This window comes from Stigmatopora argus, chromosome 15, assembly GCF_051989625.1.
Source record: "Stigmatopora argus isolate UIUO_Sarg chromosome 15, RoL_Sarg_1.0, whole genome shotgun sequence".
NCBI lineage: Eukaryota > Metazoa > Chordata > Actinopteri > Syngnathiformes > Syngnathidae > Stigmatopora > Stigmatopora argus.
Window position 1 is genome coordinate 15,851,477 of NC_135401.1, and position 17,111 is coordinate 15,868,587.

Genomic DNA, 17,111 nt, shown 5'->3' on the forward strand with positions numbered 1-17,111 from the left:
CTTCCGCATTGCAACGAAGAAGGTAGATGCTGGGTGAGCTGAGCCCTCACAGCGCCAGGCGTCGGCATTAGCGGCGGAAAGAAGCACTACTCGGAAAAAAATACAAAATTGGACTTACAAACATTTTTCAACTTAAACGCAATTTGCAGACATGTTCGTATGTACCGTTTTTCGTAAGTTGAATGTTCGTAAGTAGGGGAGCGTCTGTATTTCTTTATTCAAATTGAATAATTTGATATTTTGCATTTACAAAGACAGGCATATTAATGTCCTTACAATATTGACCCTAATATGTGCTTTTGATTCATACAGCATCTCAGAATTACCACTTGTGATGATTTTTCTTAAGATTTTCCCTTCAAAGTACACATTTGTACACCCTATTAAAACCATGAATATGGAGGTGAAAATTGGGAGTCAGGGGACGGTTTATACTCAAGAAATTGTAAAATCAAAAAATGTCAATGCAATTTTCAGGGTGCGGCTTATACGCGCTGGCGCCTTATATGCGAGTAGATATGGTAGATTGCAATTAAGAATCGACTCTGGAAAACTTGATAAAAGTTGTAAATCTATGTTGTTTTCTCTTGGCAAACTAATAAAATATTTAATCATGATTAAAATACAGTTAAATATAGTGTTTATTAAAACAACAATAATACAATAATTTGAACCTTTCATAAGAAATATCTTCTGTTTTGCTCATCAGCAAAACAGCAATGGTTCCATGATAATGAATACCGCTACTGCTGACTTGCTTTTTTTTGTTAATATACAAAAATACAGAGTTGTGGCATTAGGGAAATATATATAACAGAAGGTTGTAAATTGCACTTTTTTTAACTAAATGGCATTTACAGTGTGATTGGCTCGAGCCTATCCTTCAAATCTATCAAACCTAATGACTGGAAGGGTCCCACTGTCACGTCTTTGGTGACATCATGGCGTGGAAATGTGGAGTATGACTATATTGCAGAGAATCAGGCAAGGAAGAGGCAAGTAGTGCTAAAAACGAAACTTTCATAACTTAAACTGGAGGCAAAGAAAGTAACAAAAGACTTTATACCAAATAACAAAATCAAACCTGACGTGGGAAAACACAGGGAAGCGAGGAACGAGGCCCTCCGAACATGGAACGAGGATACGAGGAAACATGGCAGAATAAATCAGACGATCCGACAATGCCAAAACAACCAGTGGGGTTTAAATAGACTGACATTAGTTGACGAGACAATTAGGAACAACTGGGAAACACACAAGGAGCAAGCAGGGGATACACCAGGGGCAGAGAAAAAAACAGATGAACACAATGGGCAATCATTCGGACAGGACACCAGGGGGGAAAAAGCATAACAAACCAGGCAAACCTAACACCCACCCACAAGATGGGACTTGAGCTTTTCTACTTTGACTACAGCACCTGATTGTGTTGCACTTCTACTTCTAATCCGGTTTCAAGAAGTGTATTGAAGATGATATATACACCTTCAGGTGGCACAATGATCGAGGGTTTAATCCCCAGTGGGCTCCTACCTCCTTGTGGGGGGTTTTAGTAGTTTTTTTCAGGTGCTCTGGTTTCCTTTCACATCCCAAAAACATCTACTATATATTAGGCTGGTTGAACACTCTAAATTGTCGTTATCTGTTTAAGGGTGTACCCCGTCGACTACCGATAGTTGTGCTGGGATAGGTGTTGTACCCTGTATTTACGCTGGAAACACGGAGAAATAATCACGATAGCAATTCGTTGTTGCTTCCTCAATCCAACTTTACTGATATCAATTATCAACACATTAGAACAAAAACCCATAATATACAATTAGACCCGTATATATATATTAGCAAGATGTTACAACACAAAACATAATGTACAATTACACCCGTTCAATTTACAGTCATAACAATGTGTTATCTTTCTTTTTACAAATTCGAGAAGTCATTCGCAACTATTCGACAAGGTAAACAGCTTAAATATCGATAACATAAATTCCCTACTATAACCGTCATAGACACTATACAGGGCAATGGCGGCCTAAGGTGGCGTAATGGACGTTGCATACATATCAATGAGCCGGGACTCACACATTCATGCACACTCTTCAAAAGTAGATAAACATTACATTCTCTCTCACATGTTAAACAGTGTATATTGCAAACCAAAAACTCAATGGGCCCCTACAACAAGCAGCATACCTGGACACACGGCAAAATAATCACGATAGTGATTCGTTGTAGCTTCCTGTTAGGTTTATCCTTAGGTATTTCCAAACTCAGCTTTCAATAAAAAAGGCATCTGTAGGCACATCTCCATTTAATTCTTGCAAGAAGAGAATACATCCACCCGCTCGTCAGGTCAAGATTATTCTAACAACTCGAAGTCCGTTTCGCTAATTTATTCATAAGACTTCAACGCCATGCCCCACAGAAGTCTAAACATTCGTAGAGTCTCACAACAATTGTACAGTTCTCAAAACAATTGTAGGTCTTATCGAATCTTCCCAAAACAGTCCATGGTTCCCAAGAGCGCTTATTGTGAGACCATCTTCCGAAGCCGTAAACAGTCCTTGGTTCCCAAGAGCACCTGTTGTGAGCCCTCCGAAGCCGAAAACAGTTCGCAGTTCCCAAGAGCACTTGTTGTGAGACCTCTCCATGCCCAAGGCCATTCCCTGTCCTCTTGATGTGAACCACAGTCCTTACTTTAGCAAGAGATGCATTAAAATGGCTTTTATTAATGCCAATAACTCTAACATAAAAGCACAGCGATCAACACACACATATATATATATATATATATATATATATATATATATATATATACATATATATATATATATTGTTTAATATTGTTACACATTTAGGATGAGCATTACTATTCCTAATAAGCAAATATATTGATTAATATTGTAAGCATTTTTGTAATAAGGATTTATATTCCTAAATAAGCATTGCAAACACATTTATAATAATGATTACTCCAACATTCCCCCCTATATTATAAATTTGCACATGATCTCCTTAATAAAACTTCCTTTCGGCATTTTATGGCAAAATTAAAATGGGGAGGAAATGTCCGTTTCCGTTGGCTTTAGTTTTACCCGCTTACTGGCACGGCTGGTCTGAAAAGCAGAAAACAAAATCATTTTCGCCCAATTCATCCTCGGAATTACCATGCTCCTGAAATTCACTGCTCCCCTCAGTACGTTTGATCAGCAGAGGATATAATTCGTGTAATTTAGAATTTGTAGGGGCAATCGCAGTGGTTATAAGTCGGCTTGTCAAAGATCTTAACCAGGGAATAATACAACACCCACATAATGTCAAAATCGTAGCAAAAAGGGCTACGGAAAATGCAACAGATTGGGCCAAATTCTTATACTTTCCAAAAGACTTATGCCACCAGCTCTCCCAGGCGGATTCTCCGACTCCAGAATGCTTCTTCATATTGCGGTTGAGGGTCTGCAGGCCATTAATGGCCCGGGTGAGGGACCCACCGGGTGACGTGTTGTTCGGTATGAAGGTGCAACATTGATCTCCAAACATTGCACACACGCCCCCTTGCTCCGCAAGCAGCATATCAACTGCTATGCGATCCTGGAACGCCATAAGACTGGTGGCCGCCAATTGTTCCTTTATCGCCACAAATCCCTGTTCAGTATAATTTCCAAGTTTTTGGACATTGTAATGCAGGTAATTTATCCGATCAACATTTTTGTTTCAATTCAATTTATTTGGCAAGAAAAAGCACCAGGCTAAGGGCCATGTAACAAGATACAAGAATGTGCAACAAAACGCGGTGTAGTCACTGGTTCACGGCCAAAAAGTCATCCAGAGCCCGCTTGAACTGGGCGACCCTCGGCTTCTCGACCACACCCTGCGGAAGCCGGTTCCAAGGACCGGCGATGCGCACTGAAAAAGCAGCCTTCCGCCGATTCAACCGGAACCCGCGAGGGTACAGCTTCCACGGATGACCCCTCAGACCACGATCAGGTGCGGGCGTGAAGAAGAGGTTGCGGGGCACGCTGTAGATGCCGTGGAGGATGTTGTAGGCCAGTATCAGGTCCCCTCGCAGACGCCTAGCCTCAAGGGTCAGCAGGTTGAGTCGCTGGCATCTTTCCTCGTAGGACATTAAGCTGAGGCCGCGGACCATCCTCGTTGCAAGCCTCTGGACCCGCTCCAGATGCTGGATGTCCTTGGCGAGGTATGGTGATGCGGCTTGGATCCCATACTCGAGAATGGACCTCACCAGGGAAACATACAACGGAAGGAAGATGTCTGCTGTGATGACGGCAAAGGACCGGAACATTAGGAACAGCACTCCGCGAGCTTTGTTGGCTGCTTGGATGCATTGGGCCGTTGGTTTGAACGTGTCGTCGACAATGATGCCCAGATCTTTGCACCATTGAGTTCGTTCCAGTTCCAGGCGTCCCGGTTCAAAGTCAAGAGGTGAATCAGGAGGAGCCCCAATATCCAGATGACTGCATTTCGTGATTTTGAGCCACAGGTCCCACAGGTTCGACCAACTCCACACATGATGAAGGCACCTACGCAGGTCCTCGTAGTCGCTCCGGGGAGCAACGAGCTTCACATCATCGGCGAAGAGGAGAACCCGCTGGGAGATGTGCTCTGGCAGGTCGTTTACAAACACCACGAACAGCAGTGGTCCAAGAACAGAGCCTTGGGGGACACCGCTGGGGCGCTGTGAGTCTCTGAAAGTATGCCGTTGACTTGTACCTGAAAGGTGCGGCCAGCCAAAAACGCATCAATCCACCTCACGACCGCTGGGTGAATCGCATACGCTTCCAACTTGCGGAGTAGCAAGCGATGGTTGACCGAGTCAAACGCCTTGGCGAAGTCCAGGAAGACCAGGTCGGCAATTTGTCGATCGTCCATTAATCGAGTGACCCATTCCTCCATCATCAGCAAGTTGGTGAGGCAGGATCTCTTGGACACGAATCCATGCTGACTATCGGAGTAATTAAAAGAAAAATAGACTCCCAACCTGCTGCGATCTGATTAGCTAGCTTATACTCATCTGGTACGCCCCGGGGGATGCCAATCGCATCAATGTATGTCAGATCACCCTCTCTCCATGCCGATCGACGCCGTCATGAGGGGCCCGCCAACATACTGGATTTCTGCGCAGCCAATTGTATCTCCTCCACTGTAGATGGAAAAACAGATACTGGTAAGAGCAGTGAGACCAAAGCACATAGTCCCGCCGAATTTCGGCAGGAGTCGTATAATTTATTTCCACCACACCACCACCACAGGTCAGAACGTGGAATCAGGGGTGCAGTTTTTTAGAATTCGAGCGCACCATGTCTCATTTATCGCGCCCAGCTTCAGACCAAGCCCTGTAAGATGTAAGCAGGTAAAATGATCAAAGGCAATATGTGTTGAAAAGTTAGGTTTGTCCTTTGCTGCTCTTGTAACAGGGTATACATTATTCCATTTTTCACAATTGGGGTTTACATTTTCATTTGTCATTATCTCCATTACACAATCAGGAGTAATTTGCGCGGGCACTACTCTTAAGAGAGGGCGGGGGCCCATACATGTTATGCACGTTTGATTTATAGTAATAGCTGCATTTTCCATCAACAGCAACCAATTATTGCCCGTTTGGGAAATCCCTGTTGCGGAAATGAATTCTCTGGTCATCTCAGATTTTAATTTTACTATGGCGGATCCGGGTGTTTCCATCTCTGACGATTTTCTTACCGTCTCCATAGACATGGTCATTGTTGTTGAGACACAATTGTAGAATTTTGTAAAAAGTCTTCTCCACCTGCCCATGGACTTAGGAAAAACGTCAGACAAAGATCCACAAGTTAATTTGTCAGTCTGAATAATGATTTGTAATGCCTCCACCGTATGGGTTAATTTTGTCAAAGGCCTGATGGTTTTTCGCACGCGTGTGTCATCCCAGCTTGCCAATCTAGACCAGTTTCTGCAACAAGGTTTCCCCAATCTGTTTTAGGACTGTTATGTACCACACATATTCCCCCTTTTTTGAGGCATGAAATTTACCATGACTCAAAAAGGCAGCCCTCCTTTGTTTTTGTTTAGTCCCCCAGGTTCCCAAAATTTCCCATTGCAGAAATCAAAAAATTTCATTTGGCGAAATTCTTTTCTTTTTGTTTCTGTCCTACTCTGCCACCGCCGTCCTTGAAAGGCTTATCAGCGATTTCAGAAATATTCCACCTTGATATTAGAATATTGATATATCTTGGTGGCTAGCCAATTAAAACACAAAAGGCAGACACTCATCCACGCTAGCACTCATAATCAAGGAATTTAGAGTGCTCCCCCAATCATCCATAATTTTGGTTTGTTGGAGTAAAAGTGGAGTACCCAGAGAAAACCTATGAATTCTTGAGGACACCAGGAATACTCCACACTCCGGAAGGTCTGGATCCACTCCGCATTAGTAGATCCTCGAACCGCAAGGTTGATGCCTGAAGAAACTAGGTAATTAATGTATTAGATTCACGTGCCACATATCTAAAAATAGAAATTTGTTCAATTGCCACCGCCCCTTACCCCAGTCAGTCAGCATGTGGACTGCCATGCGAGTGGCTGTGATTAACTATCTATTCGCCAATAATGCAATAACGGAAAAGTTGTAACACATTGAAACACACACACACCCCCTTTAAGTATTTTAACCGTTTGTAAAAAAATTATCTCCATGTTCTGCATTAAGTTACACCCCCTTTCAACGCTATCGAATTTTGCCCATTCTAGTCAACCCATCTACTTAAAGCATTTCTCAAAGGTTGATATTTTATAATTTGGAGATGTTATTTTCTAAACATAGACATTATTTCATCACTTGTTTCACACCATGAAAGGCCCTACCAGAATTTGTTGTAGATATTCCCCTTTATCTAAGCTTGTTATTGCCAATCGTTATCACCGTAACATTTAGGTGTATTAACCCCATAATTGCAATGCAGTAAGTTTTGGCTAAATTCTTAATTTGTATGCCCCTAAAGTAATAGACAGTAATGTCCCAATAGTCATCAATATGACCTATACCAAAGCATATTCCCCCTTCAGGCCAAACAGGGAACGTCTTTTGTGCACTTAAAGACGCTCCATGTTTCTTCTAGGGAAACCATGCCTATCCTAAATCAATTATCTTATCTACCCCAGCATTCAATTTACCTAATAATTTGGACGAATGCCACGAAATTTCTCATGCCATTTCTGCATTGTTAAATTTCATGTCTGATCTCTTTAATTCTCCATTTAATTCTTGCAAGAAGAGAATACATCCACCCGCTCGTCAGGTCAAGATTATTCTCTTCTTGCAAGAATTAAATGGAGATGTGACTACAGATGCCTTTTTTATTGAAAGCTGAGTTTGGAAATACCTAAGGATAAACCTAACATTTCCTCAATCCAACTTTAATGATATGAGGAAGATCTCCCAGAAATGTGTGTCAAAAATTGATTTGTTATGTTTTAAAGATGCTGTGCTGTAATGTAGTTTTGCTCACATATCGTTGCCTACTCACTGATTTTTTCTTTTGGTTTATTTCACTTTTGTGATTTTTTATTGTTGCAAAACAGAACTGAGACATTTGAAATTATGTTTAGAGAAAGTAAAATAGTGTTTTTTTAATGAATTTGATTGCATGAATCCTTCTGTCTGTTTTCAGAGTAACTGTCACTGCAGCTTGTAATATGGATTTCAGCCGATTTCCTTTGGATTCTCAGACATGTTCTCTGGAGTTGGAGAGTTGTGAGTTAAACTCGTATCCATGCATCACCTTACATACTTCACATCTTGATTTATAAATTATTTGGAGGGGGTACAAGCGGAAAGAGAGACAGCAAGCGGGAGTGACAGACAGCAAGACAGACGGAAAGAGATAGGCATAGACGGAGACAAAGAGATGGAGAGAGCGACAGAGAGAGCAAGAGGCAGACTGATAGAAACAGAGATAGTGGTCCCAACAGAGTGAGAGAGAAATGGAGTGAGAGACCAATAGAAAGGGAGAGAATGACAAACATAGATGAAGAGAAATAGACGGACAGATGGAGACTAGAAAGAAAGATGGAGAGAGATAGGGAGAGAGAGAGCTGGTGAGAGTTAGCAAGATGGAGAGAGAGAGATGGTGAGAGTTAGCGAGATGGAGACACAGAGAGAAAGATACAGAGAGAGACACAGAGAGAGAAAGAGACAGTGAGCGGGAGAGAGAGACAGAGTGAGCGGGAGAGAGAGACAGGGAAAGAGACAGAGAGAGACTGAGAGAGGGAGAGAGAGACAGACAGAAAGAGAGAGAGAGAGACTGAGAGAGACAGACAGAGAGAGACTGACAGAGAGGGAGAGAGAGACAGACACAGGGAGAGAGATACACAGGGAGAGAGAGACAGACAGAGAGAGAGAGACTGAGAGAGACAGAGAGAGAGATAGAGAGAGAGAGAGAGAGAGAGACGGACAGAGAGGGAGAGAGAGAGACAGAGAGAGAGAGACAGAGAGGGAGAGAGACAGACACAGAGAGAGACAGAGAGGGAGAGAGATACACAGGGAGAGAGGGAGTGAGAAAGACAGGGAGAGAGAGACAGGGAGAGACAGAGATAATAATAATAATAATCGGACATAGGCCCTGTCGTCATTATCACAACACAAAAGCCTACTTGTCATCACACGCAGAAACTGCGTGTGACGAAATTGATGGTGGTTCTCCATAAGCTACGTTTAATCGGCAAAAGACCTAAATAAGTGTAAGTTACGGACTTGTAATTTGTCATTTCGCTGTTGTGGATACAAGTCGCTTACCTCTCGTTTACCTCTCACTGTCTTCCACTTACCTTACTTCAGTCAGCTAGTAGGAGGCAGATCACCAACCAAACATCTGTTCATATACCGCAGAAGGGAATGTGTGTTATGTTAGCGCGAGTTTAGATTTCTGATGGATGTGGGGAAAAAACTGTCCTTAAGATAGAGATACACAGAGACAGAGATACAGAGAGAGAGAAAGAGAGGGATATACCGAGAGAGAGAAAGAGAGAGAGACAGAGAGAGAGAAAGAGAGAGACAGAGAGAGAAAGAAAGAGAGACAGAGAGAGAAAGAGAGACAGAGACAGAGATACAGAGAGAGACATAGACAGAGAGAGACAAAGAGAGACAGAGACAGAGAGAGACAAAGAGAGACAGAGACAGAGAGAGACAAACAGAGACAGGGAGAGAGAACTGAATAAGAAGCATGGAAAAAACATTTTCTATTGGTGCAGGTGTATAGTAAGTGTAAGGAGGAAGCTAACGTGAGGCAACAGACAAAGCACACAAATGCATGTACATGAACACATAACTAAACAACTTCAAAATATGAATTCAAAACAGCATTAATATCTTCTTTTTCAAAAATAATCAACTCTGTCACTGTATTTGCTTCAATTTCTTCCTCCTCTATCCAAAGGATAGTCATTCATTACGGAGAGGCTATGCCAAAAAATCGTTTAATTCTTCCTTCTGCTTCAATATCGTAGCGATGGTAAAAGGGTTATGGCTACTTTGCCTTGCAATATCAGTCATGGATGGATAAGAGGGCCCGCTTTCATTCGTACCAGCAATTTTAAAAGAACAAAGTTGCTTTAACCATGCTCCCAAAAACCTTTAGGGAACATAAAATTGCATATCAAAGGGTTTCATAACATGAACATTTCGTATGTAGAGGCATTCTTAAGGAGAGGCATCACTGTATCTCCATGACCGGATGTTTCGTCAAAAGACGTTTGGTCGATGGACGTTTGGTCGACGGACGTTTGGTCGACGGACGTTTGGTCGACGGACGTTTGGTCGACGGACGTTTGGTCGACGGACGTTTGGTCGACGGACGTTTGGTCGACGGACGTTTGGTCGACGGACGTTTGGTCGACGGACGTTTGGTCGACGGACGTTTGGTCGACGGACGTTTGGTCGACGGACGTTTGGTCGACGGACGTTTGGTCGACGGACGTTTGGTCGACGGACGTTGGTCGACGGACGTTCGTCGAACCGACAGTTCGTCGAACGGACGTTTCGTCGAACGGACGTTTCGTCGAACGGACGTTTCGTCGAACGGACGTTTCGTCGAACGGACGTTTCGTCGAACGGACGTTTCGTCGAACGGACGTTTCGTCAAACGGACGTTTCGTCGAACGGACGTTTCGTCGAACGGACGTTTCGTCGAACGGACGTTTCGTCGAACGGACGTTTGGTCGACGGATTCGCCACTGGACATTTCGTCGAACGGACGTTTCGTCGTCGCCGGGTTCGCTCGCTCTCAAAATTATAATCATGAGAGAGAGAGTGAGTTTGTAATTGAATTGTAAATGAGCGAACCCGGCGACGACAAAACATCAGTTCGACGAAATGTCCGGCGGCGAATCCATCGACCAAACGTCCGTTCGACGAAACGTCCGTTCGACAAAACGTCCGTTCGACGAACTGTCCGTCGACCAAACGTCTGTCGAACAAACGTCTTTCGACGAAACGACCGGGTACCCTGTATCTCTTATGAGGAAGTAACACCAATGAGAGAGAAGACGTCCATGCAGTATGTCATTTGGATTGGATAACTTTATTAATCCCGGATTCGGGAAATTTCATTGTCACAGTAGCAAAAGGGTGAGACTGCAGATACAGGAAAAGCATTTTAGACATAAATAGATAGAAAGCCACGCAGCGGGTGGGGCCGAGTCGCAAAGGCCGTTTTTTCTTGCGCAATTTGTCTTGAGCAAAATGATTCTGCGGCCACCTCATATGACAAAATTAGACTGGAAGAATGGTGTTGAACTGTATACCTGTATGTAGCCTGATGTTAATTTTGCAGACATTTAAAAATTTGCACAATTTGCCAGCAAGTTGAACATCAGCCAGAGAATTACTGTATTTATTAAATGTTTACAAATGCCTAGTCAGAAGAATATTGAACACTATTCAACACTAAGCTTGACTCAACACAACCCTGATGTTACTCACAACAAATCCATCTGATGTTTTACAGATGCATACACAGATGAAGACTTGATGCTTTATTGGAAAAGTGGAGACGACTCCCTAAGTACTGATGATCGAATTTCATTATCGCAATTCCTCATTCAGAAGTTCCACACCACATCTCGTTTGGCCTTCTACAGCAGCACAGGTAGATTGAGAATAAAGTTTTTGCTCACTATTCCCGGGGGATAATGACGTGCAAAAGAAAAAAATGTATAGTGTGTGTATATGTGTATACACACACTATACATTTTATATATATATATATATATATATATATCAGTGGCGGTCGGTGGATTTTCTCGTAGCGCCTTCAACGTATCAATCCAACCCTCAAAAACTATTTTATGGCTATAAAACCTCTACTGCAGCTAGAGCTGCGATACATAAAAAATAATCAATAAATCAATGCACAAAAATGGGGTAAAATCCACTTCCTAGCAGCAGTTCATGATTAAATACAAATACTGGAGCTTTTCAGACATTAAAACCAGGCCAGGGGGCGATTAACAGCGATGAACGTCAATGGCCTACGGGCAAATATTGCCCGAAAATGGGGTAAAATCCAGCCGAAAACAGCATTTATTGATTAAATACAAATACTGGAGCTTTTTAGACATCAGAACCGGGCCCGGAGTATCTTTTCCCCGAGAAAAAGACAGCGATGAACGTTGAGATGAACGTTGATACGTCCATACGCAAAACGGCAAAAATTGCACTAAAATGGGGTAAAATCCACTTCCTAATAGCATTTATTGATTAAATACAAATACTGGAGCTTTTCAGACATTACAACCAGGCCAGGGGGGTGATTTCCTCGGGAAAAGACAGCGATGGACGTCAATGGCGAAACGGCAAAAATTAAACTGGGGTAAAATCCACATCCTAGCAGCATTTAGTGATTAAATACAAACACTGGAGCGTATATATATACATACACATAGATGTAAATGTATACATACGGTAGGTCTTAACACTCATATATATAAACATGTGTATATATATATATATATATATATATATATATATATATATATATATATATATATATATATATATATATATATATATATATATATACATATATATATATACTTTTTTTTTCTTTTGCATGTCATTGTGTGTGTATATATGTATGTCTCTCTCCCCATCTATCTATCTATATCCATCTATCTATATATATCTATATCCATCTATCTATACATATCTATATCCATCTATCTATATATCTATCTATAATCTATATATCTATATCTATAATCTATATATCTATATCCATCTATCTATATATCTATCTATAATCTATATATCTATATCTATAATCTATATATCTATAATCTATATATCTATATATATATATATACATACATACATACATATACATACACACACAAAAAAATGCATGGATACTGCGGCTGTTATAATCGGAAATGTAATACCCGTGTTTGAGAGAGCCCGTTCTACCAGGGCTGAAAGCCGTCCACTTTGTAGTACATTTCAGACTTTTACGTGTGCCAAATATGTGTGTGCATGTGCGTGTGTGTGTATGTGTGTGAAAATATCTGCCGCGTTGCATTTGTATGGTTTTTAATTACTTAATAAGGGAAATTCCAATCATTAATAAGGGGGGCATTTAGCTGAGGTGAGCAGGTATGTAAGAGAGAATCGTGAAAAATTGATAGGTGTTGTGAGACAGCCGATTGAATTGAATGTTTTTATTGTCATTATGTGAGATAGAATGAGAGCGATGGAATGAGAGCCCAGTAAAGGGTAACGAGGTTTTAAATTGAGAATCAATGCATCTGCGACAATATTTTCAAAACAAAATAACGGATAGAGAAATGCATTTACTTTTTAGGGGATTTCGTAACTTGGATCTTTTTCGTATCTCGAGACACTCATTTGCATATCAAAATGTCGTAACCTGAAAATTTCGTATCTAGAGGCATTTGTAAGTAGACGTATGACTGTACCTACAAAATTACTTTCTGCATGAATGAGTAACACTATTAATTATTGGTTGAAAGAAAATTAAGACGGCTGCCCGGCGGATGAGTGGTTAGCGCGTCAGCCTCACAGTGGTTCAAATCCAGGTCGGTCCACCTGTGTGGAGTTTGCATGTTCTGCTTGCGTGGGTTTTCTCTGGGTACTCCGGTTTCCTCCCACATTCCAAATACATGCATGGTAGGCTTATTGGACACTAAATTGCCCCTAGGTATGAGTGTGAGGGTGAGTGATTGTCTGTCTCCTTGTGCCCTACGATTGGCTGGCCACCAATTCAGGCCTCTGGCCCGAAGTCAGCTGGGACAAGCTCCAGCTCTCCCCGCGACCCTCATGAGGATAAAGCAGTTCAGAAAATGAGATCAGATGAGAAAAACAAGAAAAAATTGAGTGTGACATTGAGCTCCCCCCCAGAAGGGTCTAAACAATGGGAAAAGGGCATATCTGAACCATGTAGCTATACTAAAACCATTAGGTATAAGCTTAAAAAATGTTTAATCTCATTGAGAATCTTAGGCACGTCCAACTGTGTTGTTCTCCAACTGTGTTTTCAGGCTGGTACAATCGCCTGTATATCAACTTCACGCTGAGACGCCACATCTTCTTCTTTCTGCTGCAGACATATTTTCCTGCCACACTAATGGTGATGCTATCATGGGTGTCTTTTTGGATTGACCGCCGGGCTGTGCCAGCCAGAGTTTCCCTGGGTAAGAAAATTATGAAAAGAAATGAAAGAAAGAGTGAGCGAAAAAGACAGAGAACAAGAAAGACAGAGAGAAAGAAAATGGTACAATGGCTTGCAAGCTTCATAGAACAAATGGATAAGAGCAATTTGAGCACCTCATATTTGTCTCGTTCTGTCATCAATGTGTCAATTACATTTCTAAAATATTATTGTTTTAGTTCATTTATTTCATGTAAGAGTACACTAATGAGACAGTTATGTTTCATTCATCCTGTTATTGAAATCTGGTATTCTAAAATCCATCTTCTTTGTCTCAGTGATGTGTTGGCTATGTTTTATAGCTCATATTTTGCTACAAAAGGACCCTTAGGAAAAATAATTTAGAAACACGTTATCACAGAATGAGATAGATATGAGAATCTTAAATTTGTCTGAGCAGTCTTATGGGAATAAACGGTTTACAATTGAGGCAGCCTTTTGTATTCAAGGTGAAATATCTTTAGAAAAGACATGGCATTTAAGTGGATAGCATGTCCACCTCGCAGTTGTGATATTGAATGTTCAATCCCTGGTGGCTTTCCTGTGTGGAGTTTGCATGTTCTGTCTGGACCTGCATGTTTTTAGGGTACGCCAGGTTTTCTACCACATCCCAAAACCATGCATGGTAGGCGGATTGATGACTCAAAATTGTCCCTAGGAATAAGTGTGTGTGCATTGTTGTTAATTACCTTGAGCCCTGTGATTGGCTGGCAACACTGTCATACCCCACCTACAGCCCGTTGTTGACTGGGATTGACTCCAGAACCTCCAAACAGGTGTCAGAGTTGAGTTCATGACAGATTTTGAAGTTTGGTCCTTTCTAGCCGGTAATACGATTCTGTTTCCAGTGAGGGTTTGACTTCGCAAAGGCTGCCGAATATCACCGGTTCTGTTCATAATCTTTATGGACAGAATATCTCGGCGCACAGAGGCATTGAGGGGGTCCGTTTTGGCTCAATATTGCACATCTGGTTTTTGAAGATGATGTCATACAGTTGGCTTTACCAGTCCACAAGCGTCAACTCTGTGAAGTGGTTAGGCTGAGAATCAGCACCTCCAAATCTGAGATCAGGGTCCTCATTCGAAAAAGGTGGCATGCCTTCTTCGGGTCAGGGATTAGGTCCTTCCCCAAGTGGAGGTGTTTAAGTATTTTGGCGTCTAGGTCACAAATGAAGGAACGAAGGATGGAGGGGGAGACAGGCGGATCAGACACTTTGTGGAATATTTTGCCCCGACTCGGCAAACCTGTGGTTAACACCCAAATTATATTGCTATAGTGAAAATGAAATTTTACCATGAATGGATGGATATATTTGCAAGGAGAAAATAATATTTTCACAACAAAAATATAACACAAAAATATTTTTGCAAACAATTTTTTGGGTGTGAGTTTACCGTTTTTGCCAGTGAACAAAATTTTTATCGGGAACCAATGAGCAGCCTGTGGAAACAAAAAAAAAATACAAAAAGCCTACAGCACCAGGTATTATAATAAGAAGGTTGGTCATCCTGGGGGGACTCAAAATAGAGCCACTGATCTTCTAAGGAAAGAGGAGCTAAATAGGGTATGCATGTCCCACTGAGAATAGAGGGCATGAGGTTAAGCCAGACTATGTCAAGGATCCCCCTGGAGGAGCTGGACAAAGTCAATGGGAGAGGGAAGTCTGTGATTCGCTCCTGAAGCTGTTGCTCACGTGGCCCAACCTTAAATAAAGCAGAAGATATGGTGATGAAAGGGTGTATAGTAATACCTTGAAATACGAGCTTAATGCGTTACGGGAGCGAGCTCGTGTGTCGATATACTTGAATCTCAAATCAATGTTCTCCATAGAAATGAACTAAACACAAATTAATCAGTTCCCACCCTCTGAAAAAACACCAAAAACAGGATACGATGGAAAAACATATTTTTATTGGTTCTAATTCACCATCTACCAACGGTACTCGGATGATTCGCCTAAAGACGTTTCGCCGACGGACGTTTGACAGACGGACAGGTCGCTGAATGGACGCTCCGCCGAACAGAAGTTTCGCCGAAACGGGATTCGCGCGCTCGCCCCGCCCCCGGATCGTGTGTGTACAAGTTTTCAACCTCGGCCCGCGGGCCATATACGGCCCGTTAGGATTTTTAATCCGGCCCGCCGCCGGCGTTGTCCAAATTATAGTAAAAATCAATGATTCATTTCCCTTTGCCGCTCATCACTCTCAATTTATTAGTCTACCGTCAATGGCAGCCCGGGAATAAGCACTCTTGGGCGGGCATGTCAGCCCGGGAATAAGCACTCTTGGGCGGGCATGTCAGCCCGGGAATAAGCACTCTTGGGCGGGCAGATGTAGCAGAACCGAGCCGTGAAATGACAGCAATCAAGTCAAATACATCCTAAAACAGCATTTAATGATCAAATACAAATACTGGAGCTCTTTGGACATTAGAACCGAGCCCAGGGAAGTGAATTCCTCGGTCAAATGTCGCGATGATGTCGCGATAAGGCAAAAAAACGTCTATATACGTCCATTCGCCAAACGGGTCAAAATGCTCTCAAATTCGGTCAAATCCAGCCGAAAATAGCGTTTAATGATTAAATACAAATACTAGTATTTGTATATACAATACTAGTATTGTATTTTATACTAGTATTTTATTTAAAAGAAGACAAAGGAAATTCACATATTCTTCGTCGTCTTCCTTCTTTTTTTGCTTAGTATTCCCATAGCAGTGGCGGGCCGTCAGGGCCTTCAAGGCCTTCTCTGCTGGCCTAAGAAATATCTGAATCATATTAATATTTTGTCCATCAATACTTATTATTCCAAATGGTCTGTTAGCTTCCTTTCATTGCTTTTCCCCCTGGTTGCACTGCTTCCAGATGTGTGTTTTCATATTGAAGCATTTAACCAATCACATTTCAGCCATTATTTGTTGTCAGATCAGATCTGCCTCAAAGCCTTCACAATCAGTTCTTGTGGGCTCTGCTGCATTAAACTAGACTGTTGCTTTTAACCCCACAATGATTTTTCATAGGCGTTAGCATTTTGCTGGCTGGGACATGTCATTGCTTTCACAAACTATGATTGGCTAGTAGGCGGGCCAAAGCAGTACCCGAGGCAGCCGAGATCGCAAACTCCACCCACAATGGCCGACAGAAGCAAAAACAAATTGATTCTGTTTGCTCACAAAGCTATTTTCCAGACGGACTTTTCCAGAAAAAAATGGACATCATTAAGAAAGGGCGGTCAACTCCGAAGCTAGCAAGCCTGTTACAGCCGGGAAAATGGTGTGTGCGGCACTTTCAGTGTGCTAACTTAGCTCCACAAGCAAATAGTATATTGTTGTGTTGATTTAAAGCTATTTTCAAAACGGACTATGCCGGAAATATGACAGGACAGGCTCGACTT

The 17,111-nt window shown here is 42.0% G+C and overlaps 1 protein-coding gene across 3 annotated transcripts in view; it reads left to right on the forward strand.

Moving 5' to 3' along the window:
• gabrr2a (gamma-aminobutyric acid type A receptor subunit rho2a) overlaps positions 1-17,111 on the forward strand; it is a 103,499-nt gene that overhangs the window by 64,353 nt on the left and 22,035 nt on the right. For all 3 annotated transcript variants that reach the window (XR_013305104.1, XM_077620528.1, XM_077620529.1), the window contains 3 exons: positions 7,668-7,750; positions 11,001-11,141; positions 13,549-13,701. Coding sequence is in view for 2 of the 3 variants with exons in the window: in XM_077620528.1 (XP_077476654.1) it covers positions 7,668-7,750; positions 11,001-11,141; positions 13,549-13,701 (377 nt within the window). In the remaining variant the exon portion in view is untranslated. The remainder of the gene's footprint in view (positions 1-7,667; positions 7,751-11,000; positions 11,142-13,548; positions 13,702-17,111) is intronic.